The 24,584-nt window shown below is 41.2% G+C and overlaps 2 protein-coding genes across 4 annotated transcripts in view; one reads left to right on the top strand and one right to left on the bottom strand.

Annotated features, from left to right (window-relative positions):
• LOC147378219 (uncharacterized) overlaps positions 1–17,972 on the bottom strand; it is a 98,103-nt gene extending 80,131 nt beyond the window's left edge. The window contains exons 1-2 of the mRNA XM_086323809.1: positions 17,959–17,972; positions 17,587–17,825 (exon numbers count right to left, since the gene is read on the bottom strand). Coding sequence (XP_086179935.1) covers positions 17,587–17,825; positions 17,959–17,972 — 253 coding nt within the window. The remainder of the gene's footprint in view (positions 1–17,586; positions 17,826–17,958) is intronic.
• ACTR3 (actin related protein 3) overlaps positions 17,840–24,584 on the top strand; it is a 47,520-nt gene continuing 40,775 nt past the window's right edge. The window contains exon 1 of one of the 3 annotated variants that reach the window (XM_086349981.1): positions 17,840–18,076. In XM_086349981.1, the coding sequence (XP_086206107.1) occupies positions 18,033–18,076 (44 nt within the window). In that variant the 5' untranslated portion in view covers positions 17,840–18,032. Of the gene's footprint in view, positions 18,077–18,863; positions 19,072–24,584 lie in introns of those variants that run through there. The other 2 variants (XM_086349986.1, XM_086349964.1) reach the window with 2 other exon arrangements.

Below are 24,584 nucleotides of genomic sequence, written 5' to 3'. Positions count from 1 at the left end.
AATGCTAAATGTATTTTGTTTCCTACACTGGGTGCTGATTACATCTTTCTTTCTTTTGTGCAGGCAAATATGCTTGGGATTATTTTGGACTCAACGTCGGCATGGTTCTTTGTTCATTCTGCTCTATTCCCCATGGTTTCCCTATTGATGGGAGATTACTAATGAATAAATATAAGAAATAAATGAAAGTCCCTTTAAAAAAATTAAATGACAAGGTTTCCATTGCATTATATATTTCCAACAGCATGTTCATTAGCTATTCTATACCTCTGCTGGATATTTTGGGATGTGAACCTTGAAATACCTACATGAGTTCTGTGATGATGATGATCACTTGGTTCTTTGTCTAATAATCTGTCAAGTATTGTCTCTGGGGACCAGTCAGAAATCGAGATAGTTCAGTTGAGGGAATTTAATAAGGAACTGGTTATGAAGGTGCTAGATGGGCCAGAAAGCCTAACTGGGGAAAGAGGGGAAGCCCAGTGAGAAGCAATAGCAGAAAGCCTCTACCCACCACCTCTAGGGTTTGGAAAGACCAACAGAGGGACTGAGTTAACAGATCCCTGGAGTCATTTACCCCAGATGGTCCTAGAACGGGAATCACAGAGGAGAGCAGTCACTGTGGGAGAAGCTTCCTGATTCAGAGAAAGAGGCAAATACCTTGGCTTCTCTTCTTCTGCCTGTGTTCCTATTTTATCTTTTTATCTTTCATTACCCTAATTCTTTTTTGGCATGGGCAAATGAGTCTAAGAAATGAAGCTGGCAGGAATCAGCTTCCTTCCATACAGACAGAATAAGAGAATGACAAAGAATGAATGAATTTGACAGCAAGTAGGCCAATGACTAGGCTTTCCTGGTGGCACTAGTGGGGGAAAAAAAAAAACCACCTGCCAATGCAGGAGACCTAAGAGATTCGGGTTTGATCCCTGGGTCAGGAAGATCTGCTGGAGCATGGCATGGCAACCCACTCCAGTATTCTTGCCTGGAGACTCCCATTGACAGAGGAGCCTAATGAGCTATAATCCATAGTGTCACAAAGAGTCGGTCATGACTGAAGCATCTTAGCGCACACATGCAAGCAAATGGCCAGCACATTAAGCCCTTAGTACAGTGTGTTATGTTGTGCTTTGGGGTAGCAAATGGTCAAAACAGGTCAGAGAAAACAAAACCAGAGATTGGGCAAAGCCAGTGAGGTATGACAGATACTGCATACAGATTACAGGGTTATGGGACTTCCCTTGTGGTCCAGTGGCTAAGACTCCAGGCTCCCAAATTCAGGGGGCCTGGGTTTGATATCTGGTCAGGGAACTAGATCCCACATACTACAACCAAACTGAAAAAAAAAAAAATGAATGCAGAGTCATAAATAGGAGTTGAGTCAATAAAGAGAATCAGCACACATATGTCATAAATTATAAGTAGAGACATATAAAATAGTCTCCTGGAGATCAGAGGAAACAAGAAGCCATAGATTTTCAGGATAATTAGGCCATATCATGCAGATAGAACATCAACACACACAGGGTAGTAAGAAGGGGTCAAATAGGCTGACAGAGAGATACCATTCATTACCTGTATTACAGTAGGGATCCATCCCAAATAATCGGTTTGAAAAGTAGACATTCCTGTATTTGCTTGGAAATTGCACTTTGAAATCACTGTATTAGTTTAGTTACTTGTCTTTGCTTTCTCATGAGAGTAGATTATAAAGAAAAGTTGTAACTATTTGAGTTTTCTGTTGATTGCAAACTCTACAAGTAGGATGTTCCTGTTAGGTACTCACAAGGCACTTATCTGCAGCAAGGAAGGCAAACATAATGGGGAATAAACAAAAAAGGAATCATCCAGTCAATGGATAGAATGAAAGTTTACATATAGAGTAATGTAACCATCAAATTTGTCTTACATTTTCTGTCCTTGTATTATTTCTTTTTCATGAGCTTGAGTAATGCTTTTCTTATTTATTCTATATAGTATCATATGAGAAAAAGATACTTTAACATGATCATACTATTCTCCTTAAAAATAATCTCTCTGCAATCCACTCCAGTATTCTTGCCTAGAGAATCCCATGGACAGAAGAGCCTGGCAGGCTGTAGTCCATGGGGTCGCAAAGAATCAGACACGACTTAGCGACTGAACAACAAAGAGGTTATTTCTGGGGTTGCAGGCAAGGCCTCCTGGGGAAACGGTGGAAAGAGTCACGGGTTTCTCTGAAAATTGGCAAATGAGCCTCCTTGCAGCCCGCAGACCGGCTCTTCAGGCTATGTTCTCTGGCCGGCTCATAAAAAAAAGAAAAATCTCTTTGGATCCACAATGTTTATTTAGATAAAATGAAATGAATATTGTTCCTTGTCTTTAATTAATTAGATTGAATGTTTTTAAACTAATTTTTTTTTTGTTAACCAAGCTCTTTTTTGGTGGAATCTAAATATAGAAGATGCCTGATCCACTAATTATACAGGCATTTATAATAATTAATGTTTGGAAGAAAGCAGTGTATTTTGCATACTCTCCTTCATCATTAAAATGTATATTTTGGAAAATAATAAAGGAAGCATGTGAATTTCAGAAATACTAGTTTATATAATCACATACACACACACACACAAACACACACACACACAAGGGAGGCCAAAAATCTATACAGATATAATGAGGCTGCTGTAGCTATAATTATAGATATTAATAAAATTCATTCACCCAGAAATAGAGGCATCAAATATGTGCAGGCACAAGGCTAGACTCTGAGAACATGTACATATACATAATTCCTAGCTTCAGGAAATAAATAAGCTAGAGAGAAAGTCTAAGAAGCTACTACAGAAGCTATGAGAGGTGACTATTGGCAGGGCTCACAGGTGGCACAAAGAAGAGAGGTAGAGACGTACCTAGGTACCTAGACGTACCTTGCCTCCTCCTTCCTAGGCAAGGAGTCATCCACAAGTTTTCAACCTCAAGATTTGCAAATTGGAAGCTCTGGACCTTGGACAGCCCAGTCCCAAGCTTTGGTCTCCTGCCCATGGCAAGTTCCAGCCTGGTTTCCATCCTGAGCTAACATTACACCGCTATACACAAAGCCATGCCTCCTGCTCACCTCTCACTCCCAGAACTCATGGGCACCCTTTATAAACTTAATTCCACCCCCTGCCTCCCACAGACAGACACACTTTGCTTCATGGGCACCCTTTATAAACTTAATTCCACCCCCTGCCTCCCACAGACAGACACACTTTGCTTCCCACATCAAACAGGTCATCTAGTGCTGATGACTACATTTCTCAGAAACATCTCTGAACATCTGCTTCTGCTACAGTGCAGGTACGTGCCATATCTTAATTTGTTCTATCACAATAGTCTATTGGGTCTCTCCATCTCCTGTTTTGATCTGCTCTTTTGCAACTTTGCACTGACAAAGTGCTCTCTTTCCAAAACACGTTATTCTCTTTCCTGGTACCCTCTGATAGACCCCCACTGTCCATACACAGTGGCTCTCAGACTTGGATGTAACCCATTATCATGTTAGGGAACTTCTTTTTCCAACAGATTCCTCTTGAACTAAAATTTCCAAAGTGGGGCCTTGGCAATCTGTATTTTTAACAAGCTCTTCAGAAGCTATTTACTGTCAGCCTGGTTCCAGTCAAGGGACCAGGGTTTTGGAACTGCAAGATGAAGTCTAAACTTAGCACACAGTGATTCACATGGACTCTTCCCCCGTACACACCCCATATCATGGTCATGGTTGTAACCCATTTCTGAAACTCCCAGGGTTCTTCTAAAGCCTCTGTGTCACTGCATATCTATTCTTTCCAGAATTACCTTGCACTCCTTTTTCATCCTGGAAAGCATTCCCTAAGCCCTCTTTAAAGCTTTCCTTGATCTCTCAGCTGAGTGAGCTAAGGGTCTGCCTTTGTTTTTAAAAGCCCTATGCAAATCTCTTCTCATAGCGTACCTTAATTTTCACTTGTCTGTTTCTTTTACTGTACTTTGACTCCTTCAGGGGTGGGACTGCAAATTACTCATCTCTTTAATCTTAAGAGTCCAGCCTTGTTCCTGATTCATAACAGGGACATAACAAATGAACAAATAGACTAGTGAATGAGCAGAATTCTGGTTACACTATGGTAGAAATTGGCTGTGTATAGATCATTACTCTTTATGAACTGAATAATTATATATCTTTCAACAGAATACTATTAAGCAAAGCTAGCAGAAGCTCATCAGCATTTGAGATAAAATGGAAAGAAACAAATGCTACTACAGAAAATATGATTGTTCTCCATGTGCAGGATTGAGGGAATCATTAAACATTTAGATTAATGTTTTGTTTGGCAGATGTCCAATGTTTTTTATTTTTCATTTGCCTTTGTGTTCATATATGGGCTGGTAATATAAATACTGGAGAAGAAAAAGGGCAACCCACTCCAGTATTCTTGCTTGGAGAATCCCATGGACAGAGGAGCCTGGTGGGCTACAGTCCATGGGATCACAAAGAGTTGGACATGACTGAGAGTAAACCAATATAAACACAAACATGCAATTCATCTCTTCTTTTTTTTGCAAAGTCAAAAATATTTTTCAGTGTATTTCTATTTTTTTGGCTTTTAGTTGGTAGTATTTTTGTTTCAATGAACATAGCATGAACCCCCAACTACTAAGCAAGACACTGACACTCGGTATCAGTTTATAATTCAATGTAAATGCAATTTTTAATGGACTTCATTTGTTTTTTCTTGCCTTACATTCATTCTCTGGGTAATAAATGTGTATTTTTCCCTTTGTGACTACTCCTCCTCCACTTTCTGTACACATGGTTCTTTTTGGTGAGACTGGTTGGGGACGGGGAACATGTGACCCAGGCTTGGCCAGTTGGAGTCACAGTGAAGAGCTTAGGAAGATGCCTGGTCCAAGGCAGCCAAGGAGAGTTAGTCCTAGTTCCTTTGCCAAGACTATTGGAAAAGATGTACTCCCTGCACTGGGACTGATACACTGTTAGAACATAAGCCATTTTTGCCACTGTGTGAGTAAAGCTGCCTAAGAATGAAGCCAACATGATAACAAGCAAAGCCAAAAGAGAAAGACAGGCAATTTCTGATGATACTTTTGAACCTTTGCATCCAGCTGTGACTAAATCGTTTACTGTTTGAGATTTTTACTTAGTTGAGCTCTACTCACTCTAAAGAAAAAAAAATCCTTTTTATTCTTAAACTGGCTTGAGTTTGAGTTCTCTCATTTACTATCATATGTGTCTTGATCATAAGACACTATATCTGATTTTATAGCATCACTGAACTTATACAAGAATTGTGTGGATTTTCAATAAAGCTCTTCTCTTCTATGAATCCCCAGAGATATACTTAAGTAGAAGTAATCTACCAGTTTGTTGTCAGATCTTAAATAAATCATTTAATCCTCTGTACTTCAGCTTCCTCATTTGCTGAACTGGGGAATTATACAAAGTCCCTTCTGCAAAATTATTATTCTATGGAAAAAACACTGACACAATGTTAGAGCAACTGATTGCTATTAAGGATCATAATTCTCCAACCATAAATGCTGCCATGGCATACAGTAAGTGTCAGGGGCTGGAGGAGGAGAGGGTAGAGAAAGAAGGAGAAGAAAGTCCGATAAACTTCATTTTGGATAAACCCCAAACAGTCAAATAATTCATTATTTATCACAGTATCATTATTAGCTTCTTCTGTAATTGGGAGATGAGTTCCAGAAATGTGAGAACTGTCACAGGTTGTCAAATTTACCAAAGGATGAAAATAGATGTGTCAGGGAAAAAATGCATTCATAATTCAGTTTCTTCTCATCAAACTGGAACCAAATGCCCAGTTTTGGATTGAGAGAAGCCTAAACATATTTCAAATATGTGTTTCGAAGAGATGGCAATGCCTGAGACAAACGTAGAAAAAAAGCAATGACTATTTAAAAACCTGGGCTGCTCTAAAACCAGAAGCAGTTTTAATAAAAACCAACATAATACATTAAACTAAATGTAATGACACAGTGGGTTACATAGCAACTTCAAAGAACTCAGAATGCACTTCTTTTTATCTTTCACTTAAGAAATAATCAAGGTTCCATTTCCTGAAACATTTTTTTTTCTCATGCGCATGTGTTTACATGACTTCCTATTCATCCACACCTAACAAAAATCACAGCAACCTACGATGTGTCTGTGTTTTCTCTCTCAAATTTGTATTTTTAGTTTTAGGTGTTAATACGTAGTGATCTGCTCCTAAGACACATTGAACTTGCTCAGGCTGAATCATCCTAAAAGTTTTCTATGACTATGTTTTGATATTTGCATTGGATTTCCAAGTTGGGTAACTCAGCAATTTTGCTCCTGCCTTATTAGATTTTTCTTAAATCACGAAAATTAATGTATATTCATTGTAATTAGAAAATAAAGAGTTATACCAAAAGTTACAATGAAAAATTTAATCATCCTTCAATCTCATCTGTTAGGTCTCCATTGCTTCATGTGCAACTTTCTATACAGTTCCTGTTTATACCACATATGAACACAGACATACACAGGGCTCATCCTTCCTTCCTTTCTCCCTCCCTTAATCCTCCCTTTTCCACTCATAGTTTTCCAAATATTGGATCCCACTACAAATCAATGGTCACAAACTAGCGGCTCACAGTCAGGGAAAATATTTTGTTGGCAAAAGATTAGGGAAATTTAACACGAACAATCTGGACACCCATTCCTCTGTGCTGATGATGTTATCAACGCTGCACAGGCTTTCTAATTTAACATGGTCCTTTCCAGTTCCTATTATTCACGCCTCTACTAATCCACCTTTTTACATTCTGGCCTATTACCTGTAAGCATCTGAATTTATATCCTCCTGGTATTACTTACCAACTTGCTTTTTGCATTTAACATTATGTCATGATATTATCGATTAGAATTACATGCAGTTGCCTATAACTGAAAATGCCAAATGATAGTGGCTTAAATCCTACGGTTTCTCTTTTTCACATGTAAAATAAGTCTGGAAGTGTGTGGGCCACAGCCTAGATGGCACTTCAGAGTCATAAGTGACCTGAGCTCCTCCTATTTTTCCTTTCCACCTTCCTTGGGACCTGGCTTCTAGTCTCAAACTCAGTTTATCATCCCTACTGGCTAAGAACTCTAGTCACTCAATGTCGATCTGTGTTACAGGCAGTAGAAAACTGGAGGGCAAAACACAGAATGGTGCTTCTCCTGAATCAGCCTTCTTTAAAGGCATTTTCCGGAAGTCCTGCTCAAATACTTTCACTCAGATCTCATGAGCCATAACTTTGCCACAGAGCCACACCTAGCTACACAGGAGGTGGAGAAATGTCCTTGACTGGGAACACAAGCACCAGAATAAGATCCGGGTACTGCTATCAAGGAGAAAACAAAAATATCAACCTCTGCTCCATATCCCTGCAGGTTAGTACAGACATATGGCCGAGACTGTCAGGGTCCCTCAAGTTCCAGATGCCTCTTCTTTTAAGTTAAAAGAAGTTTCAGCTTTAACCTGGTCACAGAGGTACTTGAAATGAAGGCTATATTTCTAACTTTTCAAAATTTTAAATAATACTTCATGATCATAACCTTCTCTTCCATCATCAGAGCTTTTTTTTAGGATTCACCAAATGGGATTCCTAAGACTACCTTAAGCAAAGTTTAAGTTGTTTTTTTTTCAGCTTATTTTGAATTGGAGGATAATTGCTTTACAATGTTGTATTGGTTTCTGCCATACAAAAATATGAATCAGCCATAAGGATATTTATATCCCCTCCCGCTTGAACATCCCTCCCACCTCCTATTCCATCCCACTCCTCTAGGTTGTCACAGAGCACTGGGTTGAGCTCCCTGTGTCATACTGGAAGTTAAAGTTTTAACAGATACTGGTGGTTCACTTTGCAGGAGGCTATGGCAATTCACTTTTAAGAACTGACACAATGTTAGAACAACTGACATACATTGTTCAATACATGTCCATTTTCTATATATTCTCAGCACTGGATTTTTTTTTTTTTTCTCTTTTTAAATGTTGTGAATCATGGGTGAAAAATGGTATCTGTCATTGTTTGATTTGTGGTTCCTGTACTGTCAGCAATGAAAAGCCTCTTTGTCTATGTTAATTGTCCATTTAAATTTCTTCTGCAGGGAGTTTGTGTTAAAACTCTTTGCCAATGTTTCTGTTGGATTATTTGCCTTGTTCTTACCATTTTGACTTTGTCATACATGATATAAATATTTTTATAATCCCATAATTTCTAAAAAAATCTTTAGCCACTGGAAATTTATGTAACCAAATCTTTCCATGAATGGTGATGGATTTCTACTTTTACTTAAGAAAACATCTCTTCCACTTTCAGATTATTTTCCTAAAATTTCTTCTGATTTTCTGATATATTTCTATCTTTATTATCCAACTCATCCAATCAACTATTTGTTGACCACTTATTATATGCCAGGTCCTCTTCAAATTCCACTGGGGATGTTTTCCTAGTTGGTAAAATGGACAATAATGCAATGAACTGATATAAAACATGAGGCATTTCACCATAGAATTAAAACATGGTGATGTGGTAGGGTGAGGCGGGCTATTTCAGATTGAGTGACCAAGAAAAGCTTCTAAGAGGAGATAAGATAAAACTGATTCAGGAATAACTACTGATTAGGGGAGAAGATGCAGGTGGGAATGGCCTTGGGATGTGTGAAGAGCTGGAAGGCTGATGTGGCTAATGGCTCAAGGAGAGGAGAAAAATTTGAGAGGGAGGCAGGAACCAGAACATGGTGGGTTTAGCAGACCAAAGAGGAGTAAAGATTTAATCCTACATTGAGGATTTATAGTTCATATGGACTTTTTTTTTATATGTAATATGGTATGTGTCTAGGGGGAGTCTAACTGTGATTTGCTTTCAAATGGAGAGTTCTATTTTAAATAAACTATTCATCATTTGCAGGTGGTGGTGGGAACTAGGGTGATATTCTACAGAATCTCACCCCATTTCAACACTGTATAGATAACATTACTAAATAAAATATTTGTTCAATTGAAATTAAACATAGAATGAGTGTAATTTTTGTTTTGTGTTGTTTTGCTTTGTTTGTTTGTTTTTGTTGTTGTTTTGGATTTTGGCCATGCAATGTGGCATGCAGGATCTTAATTCCCTGATCAGGGAATGAACCCATGCCCCCTACAGTGGAAGTGCTGAGTCCTAACCACTGGATAATCAGCAAAGTCCCCATGAGTATATAATGTTTTTATCTCAGGGATGTGCCTATTCAACAAATCTTTCTAGAACTACTTTTTAGAAACACGGTCAGAAGCAGTTTTTAAGTCATCTTGAGTTAATACAGTTCAGTCACTCAGTCATGTCCAACTCTTTGTGATCCCATGGACTGCAGCACGCCAGGCTTCCAAATCCATCAACAACTCCTGGAGTCTGCTCAAATTCATGTCCATTGAGTCGGTGATGCCATCCAACCATCTCATACTATATCGTCCCCTTCTCCTCCTGCCCTCGATCTTGCCCAGCTTCAGGGTCTTTTCCAATGAGTCAGTTTTTTGCATCAGGTGGCCAAAACATTGGAGCTTCAGCTTCAACATCAGTCCTTCCAATGAATATTCAGGATGGATTTCCTTTATGATTGACTGGTTTGATCTCCTTACAGTCCAAGGGACTCTCAAGAGTCTTCTCCAACACCAGAGGTCAAAAGCATCATCTTTGGTGTTCAGCTTTCTTTATGGCTCAGCCCACAAATCCATACATGACTACTGGAAAAACCACAGCTTTGACTAGATGGGCCCTTGTAAGCAAAGCAATGTCTCTGCTTTTTAATATGTTGTCTAGGTTGGTCACAGCTTTTCTTCCAAGGTGCAAGCATCTATTAATTTCATGGCTGCAGTCACCATCTGCAGTGATTTTGGAGACAAAGAAAATACTCTCACTATTTCCATTGTTTCCCCATCTACTTGCCATGAAGTGATGGGACCAGATGCCATGATCTTAGGTTTCTGAATGTTGGGTTTTAAGCCAGTTTTTTCACTCTCCTCTTTCACTTTCATCAAGAGGCTCTTTAGTTCCTCTTCGCTTTCTGCCATAAGAGCAGTGTCATCTGCATATCTGAGGTTATTGATATTTCTCCCGGCAATCTTGATTCCAGCTTGTGCTTCTTCCAGCCTGGCATTTCACATGTTATATTCTGTGTGTAAGTTAAATAAGCAGGGTGACAATATACAGCCTTGACGTACTCATTTCCCAACTCAAAACTAGTCCATTGTTCCATGTCCGGTTCTAACTGTTGCTTCTTGACCTGCATACAGAGTTCTCAGGAAGCAGGTAAGGCGTTATTTCCATCTCTTGAAGAATTTTTCAGTTTGTTGTGTATCACATAGTCAAAGGCTTTGGTGTAGACAATAAAGCAGAAGTAGATGTTTTTCTGGGATTCTCTTGCTTTTTCTATGATTCAACGGATCTTGGCATTTTGATCTCTGGTTCCTCTGCCTTTTCTGAAGCCAGCTTGAATATGTTGAAGTTCTCAGTTCACATACTGTTGAAGCATAGCTTGGAGGATTTTGATTGTTACTTTGCTAGTGTGTGAGATGAGTGCAATTGTGTCATAGTTTAAACATTCTTTGGCATTGCCTTTCTTTGGAATTGGAATGAAAACTGACCTTTTCCAGTCCTGTGGCCACTGCTGTGTTTTTCAAATTTGCTGGCATATTGAGTCCAGCACTTTCACAGCATCATCTTTTAGGACTTGAAATAGCTCAACTGGAATTCCATCACTTCCACTAGCTTTGTTTGTAGTGATGCTTCCTAAGGCCTATCTGACTTTGCATTCCAGGATGTCTGGCTCTAGGTGAGTGAGCATACCATTGTGGCTATCTGGATCATGAAGATCTTTTTTGGATAGCTCTTCTGTGTATTTTTGTCACCTTTTCTTAATATCTTCTGCTTCTGTTAGGTCCATACAGTTTCTGTTCTTTATTGAGCCCATCTTTGCATGAAATGTTCCCTTGGTATCTCTAATTTTCTTGAAGAGATCTCTAGTTTTTCCCATTCTAATGTTTTCTTCTGTTTCTTTGCACTGATCACTGAGGAAGGCTTTCTTACTTCCCCTTACTATTCTTGGGAACTCTGAATTCAGAAGGGTATCTCTTTCCTTTTCTTCTTTGCCTTTTGCTTCTCTTCTTTTCTCAGCTACTTGTAAGGCCTCCTCAAGACAACCATTTTGCCTTTTTACATTTCTTTTTCTTGATTATGGTTTTGATCACCACCTCCTGTAGAATGTCATGAGCCTCTGTCCATAGTTCCTCAGGCACTCTATCAATCTAATCCCTTGAATCTATTTGTCATTTCCACTGTATAATCATAAGGGATTTGATTTAGGTCATACCTGAACAGTCTAGTGGTTCTCCCCACTTTCTTCAATCTACGTCTGAATTTTGCAATAAGGTGTTCATGATCTGAGCCACATTCAGCTCTTGGTCTTGCTTTCGCTGACTGTATAGGGCTTCTCCATCTTTGGCTGCAAAGAATATAATCTATCTGATTTCAGTGTTGACCATCTGGCAATATCCACATGTAGAGTCGTCCCTTGTGTCGTTGGAAGAGGGCGTTTGCTACAACCAGTGCATTCTTTTGGCAAAACTGTTAGCCTTTGCCCTGCTTCATTTTGTACTCTAAGGTCAAACTTGCCTGTTACTCCAGGTATCTCTTGGCTTCCTACTTTTGCATTCCAGTCCCCTATGTTGAAAAGGACATCTTTTTTTGGTGTTAGTTCTAGAAGGTCTTGTAGGTCTTCATAGAACTGTTCAGCTTCTTCAGCATTACTGGTTGGGGCATAGACTTAGACTACTGTGATATTGAATGGTTTGCCTCAGAAATGAAGCGAGATCATTCTGTCATTTTTGAGATTGCATCCAAATACTGCATTTTGGACTCTTTTGTTGACTATGAGCATTACTCCATTTCTTCTAAGGGATTCTTGCCCACAGCAGTAGACATAATGGTCATCTAAATTAAATTCACCCATTCCAGTCCATTTTAGTTCGCTGATTCCTAGAATGTTGATGTTCACTCTTGCCATCTCCTGTTTGACCACTTCCAATTTGCCTTGATTCATGGATCTAACATTCCAGATTCCTATGCAATATTGCTCTTTACAGCATCAGACTCTGCTTCTATCACCAGTCACATCCACAACTGGGTGTTGTTTTTGCTTTGGCTCCATCTCTTCATTCTTTCTGGAGTTATTTCTCCACTGATCTCCAGTAGCATATTGAGCACCTATCCACCTGGGGAGTTCATCTTTCAGTGTTGTATGTTTTTGCCTTTTTATACTGTTCATGGGGTTCTCAAAGCAAGAATACTTAAGTGTTTTGTCATTTTCTTCTCCAGTAGACTATGTTTTGTCAGAACTCTCCACCATGACCTGTCTGTCTTGGGTGGTCCTACAGAGCATGGCTCATAATTTCATTAAGTTAGACAAGGCTGTGGTCCATGTGATCAGTTTGGTTAGTTTTCTGTGATTGTGGTTTTCATTCTGTTTGTCCTCTGATAAATAAGGATAAGAGGCTTATGGATGCTTCCTGATGGGATAGACTGACTGTGGGGGAAACTAGGTCTTGTTTACTGGGCGGGGGCATGCTCAGTAAATTTTTAATCCAATTTTCTGTTGACTGGTGGGGCTGTGTTCTCTCTCTTTTGTTTGACCTGAGGCCAAACTGTTGACCCATGCCTCCACTGAGACTCCTGGACACTCACAGGTAAGTCTGGCTCAGTCTCTTGTGGGGACACTGCTCCTTTCTCCTGGTGCACAGTAGGTTTTGTTTGTGCCCTCCAAGAGTCTGTTTCCCCAGTCCTGTGGGAAGTTCTGTACTCAAATCCCACTGCCCTCCAAAGTCAAATTCCCTTTGTTTTCTCCTTCCCTTTGCCCGATCCCAGGTTATAAATTTGTTTTGGATCCTAGAACTTTCTTAATAGTGTGAGAATTTCTTTGGTATAATTGTTCTGCAGTTTGTGGGTTGTCTGCTTGGCAGCTCTATGGTGAGGCTAATGACGACCTCCTCCAATAGGGCTTGTGCCACATGCTGCATGACGCAGGTCTGCAGCAGCCAGAGCTCCTGTCCCCATGTCAGGCCACTGCTGACCTGTGCCTCCGTGCGAGACATGCAAACACTCAAGGGCCAAGATTTGCCACCAATGAAGATATTTAAGGGAATGTGCAACAGGCTCTGAAGGCAAGTCTGAAAGAAACCTTCTAAAAATATTTTGCATGATGGTAGCAGCTGCCGTCTATGGGGTCGCACAGAGTTGGACACGACTGAAGCGACTTAGCAGCAGCAGGAGCGTTAAAAGAGTAAGCAGATGGGCCCCAAGATAATTTCTGTGAAAAGAGGGACAAACTTTAAAACTTTAGGTCTGTATAAGTAATAAGTAAAAGAGTCATTACTTTATAATTCAAGCATGTTCCTTTCGATCTTTTCATACAGTTCTTTTATAATTTGCAACATGCTTTTTAAAAATTTATGCTTTACAACAACTCTGTGAGTTACATATTCCTACCATTTTTTAAAGATGAAGAAACAGATTAATTTAAGAAGCTGACATTCAAGTCTCTTGATTCCAAGGTCAGTGCTCTCTCTACACACTAAATTATTTAAGGTCACACGACTTGAGAAAGGAGAAGCCACCGTTCATAGCCATCATCCCCTATGACCACTGGGCTGCATGGACATCTTGACCATTTATCTAATCTGCCTTAATCAATGCTCTCTATAGATTTGATTGCTCTGACAACTTGCAAATAGTCACCTGTGCAACAAGTACCCAAGTTAATTTAAAAAAAAATAATATTGTTTCCCATTTTAAAATAATGGAAATGGAGTGCTGTGAAAGTCTTGGACATTTTAAGATTCAGAGACATTTGCTAAATTGATGTTAAAGAACAGGAATGACCTAGGAAATCTCATGGTAACCTGTAACCAGTATAGCAGTCAAAATTAAAGAATGCTTGTGGCATTATAACTTAAGAGTCCTGAAAAGGGGTCAGAACTGGGTTTTGATCTGGACTCTGTTCCTTAGTTTCTCTAAGATATTGGGAAAATCACTTAAACTCTCTGGGCTTCTGTATCATTTAGAGCTCTTAAATTTATGCAAGTAATGGAAACTGACTGCTGTTAACTTAGGCAAAAGGGGATTTATTGGAAGGATACTGTAAGATGGACAAATGCTTAAAAGGCTAGGAACTGGGTTTGGAAACTGACAAGAACAAAGCACCTAGTTGACCTGAACTGAAAGGAAAACCAGGGTACTAATAGGCAGCAATGAATTTAGGGCAGTCAAACAAATCCCACTCATCCACCACTGCTTTCCTTTTCATATCGATCAAGGATCATCCCCAAGAGGCCTTCTAGCTCTGACATCCTCTGCTTCTCAGTATTTGTAGAAGGGTAAGCAGGAAGACGGGTGCATATGCAAACAGGGTGGTCAGAAATGCTTTGGCCGGATATGCCTCAGAAGGTTCTACATAGCTGAAGAAGGCTGAGCCACCACAGCGGTACAGATGCTGACCAATGTGGCATGCAGCAAGCAGGAAGTGGAAAGGGTCTTAAGCAGGCAAAGTGTTTGGGTAGGTGAGTTATGAGGAACCTCCACAGACAGTTTTCACAAGTGCTGGAAACTGAAACACTTCTAACAAGTCACTCCCTTTACAGACGAGGGACAGGTCTTGACTCTGTGAAAGAGACTGCAGCAGGTCTCCTCATGTCTACGGAATGAGACACAGTAACTACCATGAACACAAAGCTCATATTTGAATGTAATATACTGGTATACATTAAACAGTCTCTTGAATCAAACATTGAAAATGGGTAGCCTGTGGGTCAGATATGGTCTTCAAAAAATTAGTTACCAACAGATAAAAATACAGGTATTTCCAACTTTTCTTGAAAAAAAAAAAGGGAGGTTTTGGCAACACAAGGCCTACAATCTTACATAGCAACAATTTTCTACTGTCTTCTGTGGGCTCTCCACGTTGCCATACCCTCCTCATAGCCCTCTTCACTTATGAGGCTGCCTGCCTGGATCATTCTAGTTTCTGAACACTGATGTAATTACTTCCATGACAACCCACCCAAGGCCAGCATTTTGGACAGCCATTTTGAGGATCTATTGCTGTGGGCTTCCCTGAGCAGGAGAACTTCCCTGAGTTCAAGTTCCAAACCTCTGTTCTTGAGACCCCTTTGGTAAGATCCCGTTAGTCCAGACATACTACCTGTCATACTGGAAACAATCATTTGCTCTACCCCAACCAAACCACATCTCCATCTTCTGTCAGGGCCAATCTTCGGGCATCTGCTCTCCCCCAAAACCTTCAGTACTTGATGGTGGAAAAGGCAGCAAAGAGTCCTCATATACCATCTTCTATGTATAGTGAAAAAACAGAAGGTACCTGAACAAAGAATCACTTCTGTTTGACTTCTTGGAAGACAAATCTCTGAGGAAAGTGGCCCCTGAGATTTATTTATTTGTTTGTTTATTTCATATGAGTAGCTGTGGATGTACTGGGCACCAGTGGATGGTAATGATGATGATGCCCCTTAGTAAGTCTCCTTTGTACACATCTAATCCCATCTGGATGCTACTCCTCATATTTTCTATCTCTTAACGCCAACATCATATACGCTATATAAGCATTCACTTCACTATTAACTTTGTAGAATCCATTCCTTACAAAGCCGGCAAAACATTTCCTTAAATCTCTGATGGATTCCAAGTTGCTTTTAGGCTAAACTTTAAGATGCTTTAAGAAGTCTACAAATCCTCGCGTGATTTGATTCCTCCTTATCTCAGGCTTTACCTCCCATTCTGTCTTCTTCTCTGGCTCACTTCACTTTGAACACTTGGAACTTCTTTAAACTTGTGGAAGAAAAAAGGCTCATTCTCACCTCAGGGCCTGGACTCTTCTCACTTCCTGGAAGGCTCTCCCCTTCTTCCTCACTCTCCTCCCTATCTATCATCTTCCAGCCCTCAGTTTTTAAATGTTTCCCTGATAGCTCAGTTGGTAAAGAACTCGCCTGCAATGCAGGACACCCCAGTTTCATTCCTGGGTCAGGAAGATCCACTGGAGAAGGGATAGGTTACCCACTCCAGTATTCTTGGGCTTCGCTTCTGGCTCAGCTGGTATAAGAATCCGCCTGCAATGCAGGAGACCTGGGTTCACTCCCTGGGTTGGGAAGATACCCTGGAGAAGGGAAAGGCTACCCCCTCCAGGATCCTGGTCTAGAAAATTCCATGAACTGTATAGTCCATGGGGTCACAAAGAGTCGGACATAATTGAGCGACTTTCACTTTTGTCAGAGAAGCCTCTCCTACCTTTTGTTTCCCTCCCATTCACTCACCCCTCCTCCCCATTTCTCAGAGCCCTCTGCTTTATAATTTCTATTGCTCTTAATACAGTTTATATGTTTCTCCACTAAACTGTAAACTCTGCAGCGCGGAGAACCTGTTCATTTTGTGTCTACTGAATATTAACGGTCAGCATAGTCCCTGCCTTAATAGAATGGGTGAGCAATTTTTATTTGCCAAATGAATGAAAAGCTTAAATTACATTGCCCAGCCTGGTCTAACACCACTCTGTTATCTTCTGGAGTAATGAGACATCCTTTCTTAGGAAAAATATTTTTATTTCAGTCACCTATAAGTGAATCCACATGGTTTATCAGAAGGTAAACCAGAAGAGAAAAAAGCTAGTAACATTATAGGTTTCCCAGGTGGGGGGAGGTCCCAGACCAACACGTAGAAACTGGGTAGAAATGCAAATTACCAGGCCCCACTCCAGACCCCTTAGAGAACTCAGGGGATGTGGTTCAGCATTCTGTGCTGTAACAAGCCTTCCACGGAATTCTGATGCACACTTTGATAAGTTTAAATGCCATTTCTAGGCTTTCTAGTTTTTAATTTTTTTTAATTAAAATTTTTGGTCCTTAATCCGTGGTTTCATCCTTCAAGTAGAATAGCACAGTCTAAAACTACCCCGGAGAGTACTTTTTTCTCCTCATTCAAAGCCACCAAAAGCTTATATGTGTAAGTGTTTACCTGTACATTCCTGTGAGGTGTGCCTTCCTAGTGGGCACAGGCCTGCCCTCCGGGTGGCCTACAATCTAACCCTTGTGGTAACACTTGTAATGTGCCCCGTTGTAACAATGCACAAGTGTAACTGAAGAAAAAACAAAAACAAAAAACAATACCAAGGCAGAGGAGCCACGGCGCAAGCCTTTGTTCCTCTCTCCACCAACGGCTCACCCTCCGTCAGATATAGCTCTTTACCAACCAGAAAAGGAGCCGCTCAAGATATAAAAACGGATGGATGCCGCTGACAAGGTTTTCAATTAGGCCGTTTTCCCCGGAGCACCGGAGGATAGTTGTGGCTGTGGAATGCGATTCCAACGCTTCCTCAACCTAGCACAGAAGCAATTGCAACGAAAAACCCCTTCCAGTTTCAGAAGGAGAATTGGAGGCTCGGGCAGACCTAGTCGCCCCTACCTGGAGAACACCCGAAGTGGACCACCTCACCTTCGGAATGGGAGCGGCAGCCGGCGGCGCTCCTCACTGCGCATGCTCTTTCGCCCCACCCGCTCGGAGCCGGAAGGGGGAGCGCTCGAGGCCTAGGCCTGGCCTGGCCGGGGCGTCGGCACCGGCGGCCATCTTGGCTTCCCGGGGAAAGGCGGTGTGAGGGGAAGAAGTTGTAGGGTGGGGGCAGGAGTGAGGAGGAGGGGAGAGGGGGAGGAGGCCGCGGCGGGGCAGGGCGGGGACTGCCTGCCTGCCCGGGTTGCGGAAGTGGTAGCCGCTGACCGAGCCTGCTTCTCTCTCGCTACTGCTTCGGCTTCCCGGCTCCCCCCCAGACGGAGAGGGTGGCCCGGCCGTGAATGATCAGATAGCTTCTACCTCCCGCCGCCCATCCCTGGCCCCAACCGGCACGGAGCAGACGGCGGCAGCAGCAGCAGCAGGCGAGGAGGAAGATGGCGGGACGGCTGCCGGCCTGTGTGGTGGACTGTGGCACGGGGTAAGGGGGCTGATGGGCGGGGGTGGGGAAACTGAGGCGGAGGCAGGAAAATGGCGGGGCCAGGAGGAGGCCGGGAGATGAATGGAGCGGCGAGGTGCTGCCGCCGGCCGTGTCAGCCCGGGCCGCGCCGGGTGGCGAGGGGTGGGGCCCGCAGTCAGGGCCTCCCTCATCCCCCGCGCTTCACCCTCTGGGAGCCGGGCGGCGGCGCGGGGCCCAGAACCCCCCCCGGGAGCGGCTTCCTCCGCGCGACCCCTCCCGGCCCTTCCCCCACCGCGGTGGGCAGCGCGGCCCGAGGGGCTGCGGGGACGGTCGCCTCCCCGGGGCCCGCGGTCGCGTGGGGGTGGTCGTCGAGCCCGGCGCAGCCGACCCTCCTTTGCCCGGTGCCCCTTCCTGCCCGTAGGTTTGGAGGCCGAGGGGAATGGAGCGCGGGGACTGGCCGGGCAAAGGAGCGAGAAAAGAGAAGCGCTCCTTTAGGTTTTGCAAGATTGCTGTGACAACATTCTACCCGGGGTGTGGGTGGGGAAAGGGAAGAATCGGACCCTGAAAATGGGAACCTAGATCGGGGTTTTCATTGGACCACCCACCTCCTCTTCCTTTTCGACTCCCGGTCTTTTCCATCTCCCACTACGTTCCTACCGGCCAAACAAGTCACATTTTAATTTGAGAGAAAGATGTCATGTGTTACTTCTCTTGCCTCAAAAAAGTCCCCCAGTGAGCAAGCGCGCTGCAACTTCCTTAGTTTTGTCAAAGCCGCTTCCTGCTTTCAGTCTTTTATACCCTTATAAGGTAGTTTTTCGTTTCCAACCTGAACACATCTTATTAGAACTTTCAAAATCAAGCAGTTTTCAAATAGGCTGAGATACTGGTACTAGGTATGAATTTCTGTGAACGTAAAAAGTATATTTGCGTTGCATGGAGAGGAAGGAGGGGAAGCACCCAGGAAAATTAAGTTGTATAGATTCATTCTGTGACCATGTCTTAAGGAGAGAAGGAAGGTAATAGAGTTGTAAAGGAAGGTACTTGCTTTTCAAGGAGTTGTTTATTATAGATCTGCAGTGTAGTTTACTAAAGTATATAACGGTGTGGAAGTGGTCGTTCCTTTTGTATTAATAGGCGTTTATAGCACACTTTATACTAACGTAGAAAATATTGCCTGTGTTTTAATGCAGAGTGACTGCTTTATGTTTCACTATTGGAAGTGTTTTCTTTTGTGCTTGTGAATACTGTCTGATACAGGATTACTTCTCCAATTCCCCCAGTTTTGGAGGGGGTTATGAGAAGTAGATTGTCAGCCTTTCCCTTCCCTTTTTACTCTTTAGCAAATATTGTTACTTAAAGGATGGTATACTCCTCACTCAGTTTGTTCTGTGTGAACTTTCTCTATAAGCCTCATAATCATACCTTTATGAAAGTGTGGCAGTTTGTAAAATCCCAGCCGTGCAGAAGGAAATAAGCGATTTATTAATATAATAATAAACCAGTGTCGTTTAGCCATGAAACTTGTATGTAGCTTTTTGATGGACGGCTGATTAAAGTTATTTTTCTTAATCCAGTTTTATTTCCTTAAACCAGTATTTTTTTTTCCGCCTTCCTTCTTAGTCCAGTTGGTGAGTAGTTTTATGTTTAGGGTCAGTTTTAAAATTAGATTTGGCAGCTTGACTGAGAAAGAATTTTCAAGTATGTTTTGTTACAGTGAAAAATATTGTTACATAGTTAATATTCTATGCTTTAGTAATTATTGCCTTGTCAGTAAAGTTAGTGTAGATAATTGTTGCCCTAATGGTAATATCTTAAGTAAGGTGTTAACTTTTTCTCATTTAATTTTTTCCCTTTTGAAATACAGTCTTGGTTATGTTTGAATTAGTATGCTGGCTATTTCTTTGAGGTTGACTATCTTTAAGTGCCTTTCTGATAGGGCAGCCTTGAATTTAAAACACAGACTGAGTGACTAGGAGGTGTGGGGGAGAGGGGTTCAATCTATACTTAGGATGCTGCCCATGCTTAGTGGTTGAGTTGTATCCGACTCCTTGTGGCCGGTGGACTGTAGCCTGCCAGGATCCTCTGTCCATGGAATTTTCCAGGCAAGAATACTGGAGTGAGTTGCCGTTTTCTACTCCAGGGGATTTTCCCCACCCAGGGATCAAACCTGTGTCTCCTGCATTGGCAGACAGATTCTTTACCACTGAGCCACCTGGGAAGCCCCTTATATTTAGGATATTTTTGCTTTAATGATCAGTTATTGATTATATTACTACATTAGTTTTATCTCATAGGGAGAGGTTGTTATCTGGACAGTCATGATTTAAATGAAACTGATCTAAGAGTTCTTGTTTCTTTTACCATCTGTCACTGTCTGAAATTCCACCTTTAGAGATCCATTTATTTATTTTTAATTTGATTGCCCATGCGAAATGTGAGATCTTAGTTCCCTGAGCAGGGATTGAACTCTTGCTTCCTGCATTGGAAACTGAGTGTTAACCACCAGGGAAGTTCCAGATATACACTTACTGTGGTTTTCAGAAGGCATTTTGGTCTTTCTTGTTGCCTATTAATACAAATCCTGCAAAGTTACACCTTCAACTTTAATAGCGTACAGAAGATAGCTCATTGAAATTGCACCTTTGATAAACATCTGTAAATAAGCCCTTAATATAGAGTTTTATGTTCCAGAGTACTGTAGTTTTCCAGATGCAAATTATGCACCTACAATGTGTGTGTTCTTTTGTACTTTAGAGAGTGCATTCATCAACCACAATTACCATTTACATAAGTGAAAAATTATAATGAGTTCAGATACTCATTCCATTTCATTATATAAGATAAGCAAAAGGTGATAAAAAGAATGGGTGTCTATGAAATTTGGTGGGCTTAGGTAAGAAAAGCTGTAAAAGTTAGGAAACAATGACATTTAATCCCCAAATTTAGAGATCCTCCAGTGATCCTTTATTTCAGCATAAGATAAAGAATGACCTAAGCACAGATCATAAAAGAAAATAATTCCTTTTAAAAAGAATTTAGAAAAAAATGCTTCTTTCATATTGATACCATGTCTACATAGTTTTGGGTGGAATCTGTATTGGAATAGTAATGTAAAATAAAATCTGGGAACAGATTATTATTGATAGAGCAGGTTGCTTAAGAACTAAGGTGCGGACTCAAATGGGCTGGCTACCAGTGGTGAGGAAAACTTTTTTTTAAGCATTTAAAAAATATTGTAATACTTGTAAAGTTAAGATTATCCTAAGTTATCTTTTGCATATTTTCCCCCAGAATTCTTCAGCATTCAAGCCATATAAAGGAACTCCTTACATGCTTTTATTTTGTTATACTTGTTTGCAGATCTGTGCATTGTGAAATTTCTTTCCCCTTTAATGTCTTTCCTTTTTTTTCCTAATAAATACTGTAAATTATTTCCATTAACAGAGTTATTATAGTCTTATTGTACATATATCCAAGAGCTCTTGGATATATTCGGATCTAGAATCAATTAAGCAGTTTTCCTAGTTGAGTTAAACTTCTTGGCCATCTTGAAATGTAAGCATAGTATTTTGTTGGAGTTGGTGGTTCATCTTGTAGTCACATTCTAGCTATTAGTACAGATAGGGTGTTCACGTTTGAGAGCAGTGAGGAAGAGCTGAGTGGGTGGGAGAAAATACAGTTGGGAAGTCCATGTTTCTTAAATAAATTCTGTATGTAATATGTAATAATAACGCTATTTTTCCAGTTGTCTTGAAGAGCAGAAACAGTCACAGTATCTAGTTGTTACCAAAACATTCATTAAAACTCTTACTACTTCATGGGTCTTGTTTTACATGCTGTTTGCAGTAAATATAACAGACGTGCTCCTGTTGAAAAGTCAGGTTCTTACTTGGTCATGTCTAAAATCTCTCCTTTCCTTTCCTTCCAGTCTTCTTCTGCCTGCCAATTTTGTGTTGGAATATTGACTTTGGATTGGGTATATGTTGTATCTAATGAACTTTTAAGCCTTATTGTAAAAGAGTTTGGAAATTTTACTTTTAAGCACAGAAGGGAAAGATCCACTAGTGGAGGATCTGTTGGTCAGGCTTTTTACTTATTTAATCTTGTGACAGCTATTTTTACCTCATCTTACAAGTGAGAAAATAGGATAGAGAATTTACTTTTTTGGTATCATGTAGTTAAGTGTGAGCGTTGCTATTTGCATTTAAGTTTATTTTATTATTATTTTTTTTTTTTGGTATTTAAGCCCCACGTTCTTTCTGTTAATACTGTGGGGACTCCTCTTAGGAACTATGCACATTGATTATTTGTATTAGTAAAGTTAACTCTATTCTTGCTTCAGTTCAGTCGCTCAGTCGTGTCCGACTCTTTGCGACCCCATGAATCACAGCATGCCAGGACTCCCTGTCCATCACCATCTCCCGGAGTTCACTCAAACTCAAGTCCTTCGAGTCGGTGATGCCATCCAGCCATCTCATCTTCTGTCCTCCCCTCCTCCTCCTGCCCCCAATCCCTCCCAGCATCAGAGTCTTTTCATAATCTTATTTAAAAAATCCTAGCCTTACTAAGGCAATGGCACCCCACTCCAGTACTCTTGCCTGGAAAATCCCATGGTTGGAGGAGCCTGGTAGGCTGCAGTCCATGGGGTCGCTGAGGGTCAGACACGACTGAGCGACCTAACTTTCACTTTTCACTTTCCTGCATTGGAGAAGGAAATGGCAACCCACTCCAGTGTTCTTGCCTGGAGAATCCCAGGGACGGGGGAGCCTGTTGGGCTGCCGTCTATGGGGTCGCACAGAGTTGGACACGACTGAAGTGACAGCAGCAGCCTTACTAATTCGGAGAAGGCAATGGCACCCCACTCCAGTACTCTTGCCTGGAAAATCCCATGGTTGGAGGAGCCTGGTACGCTGCAGTCCGTGGGGTTGCTAAGAGTCGGACATGACTGAGTGACTTCACTTTTCACTTTCGTGCATTGGAGAAGGAAATGGCAGCCCACTCCAGTGTTCTTGCCTGGAGAATCCCAGGGATGGGGGAGCCTGGTGGGCAGCCGTCTATAGGGTCGCACAGAGTCGGACATGACTGAAGTGACTTAGCAGCAGCAGTAGCAGCCTTACTAATTAGAGAAACCTTTCTGTGCAAATTTGACTTACTTTTGATTTTTCTTTTTCTGGATATGTGAATTCCCCAACTTATTTTGTCACTTTGTTTTAGAAATGATTAATCTCCAGAAAAAATTTACTCCAGGTTTTGTTTATCAGGAAATACTAACAGCTAACATTTACCAAGAATTATGTGTCAAATGCTGTGCTAAATGTTCTGTGTTATCTCATTTACTTTTCATATTGGCTTGAGAAGTATTACCTCCGTTTTTAGACTGGGAAATGTAGGTTTAGAGAAGTTAAACTACTTGACTCAAGGTATTATAGCAAATACCTGTGGTAGAGACACTGTACTATGTAAGTCTCCTTACATAGAGGATGAGCTTTTGACAATTTTGAATCATTTAGATATTTTTTAAAAGAAAAATATATGTTGTTAAAAAGGCAGAAAGCAATGTAACTTAAGGATTACTTGCACAGGTGGAAAAACTGGTGTTGTCATATCAAGGCTAACTATATACTTAGCAGGGGGCTTTCCTGGTGGCTCAGTGGTAAAGAATCTGCTTGCAGTGCAGGAGACCCGGGTTCAGTATTATTCCCGGTAGGATCCAATGGACGAGGAGCATGGCGGTCTACAGTCCATAGGGTTGCATAGATCCGACATGACTGAGCGACTAACACTTAAATACTTAGCAGGTCGGAAACTCTTGGAATTATAATGAAAATGTGTAGTACAATCAGCTCTCAAGAATCTCAATGAGACAAGAGTGAAAAATCATTAAAAAGAAATTAGAGGAGCTTTGTTGGTGGTCCTGTGGTTAAGAATCTGCTTTCCAATGCAGAGCATTTGGGTTTCTAACCCTAGTTGGGGAACAAAGATCCCACATGCCTCAAAGCAACTACCTAGCCCTTGTGCCACAGTCAAGACCTGACAGCCATAAGTAAATAAATATTTTTAAAAGAATTTAGAGGATGTATAAGACTGTACTTAATCAGATGTTAAGTTATTTCCTTTTCTGGCAGTAGTAATTCCTGTCCTATAGGTTAGTAAGGAAAGAAGAATTATTGTGGTCAGGATGAGTCGAGGAACTTGGAGTGAAGATAGGATATAAACTCTTCCTTTAAGGATTTGGATTGAGGCAGGGGAAGGAAAAGCACATATAGTGGGGAGCGGGAGAGCTGTTTGTGTTTAGTCCTCTTAGCAAATGTTGCACCATTTCCCCTATGTTATGGATTGAAGTCTGTAATAACAGTGCAGATCTAGATTATGTAATGTGAAAGGTACTGACATTTATTGAGCTCTTCTTGTGTATCAGGTGTTCATTATATGGCAGGAAAGCTTTGATCAAAATAATTTTACTTGATAGGGCATAATAATCTAGTACACAGATGAGTGAATGTTGAAAATAGGGTTTTTAGAGTATTTC

This window comes from Bos grunniens, chromosome 2 (genome assembly GCF_055505025.1).
Source record: "Bos grunniens cultivar Pamir isolate PY7600 chromosome 2, Bosgru_T2T1.0, whole genome shotgun sequence".
Taxonomy (NCBI): domain Eukaryota; kingdom Metazoa; phylum Chordata; class Mammalia; order Artiodactyla; family Bovidae; genus Bos; species Bos grunniens.
Note: the sequence above shows the minus strand (reverse complement) of the source record. Positions and strands in the feature narration are given on the sequence as shown.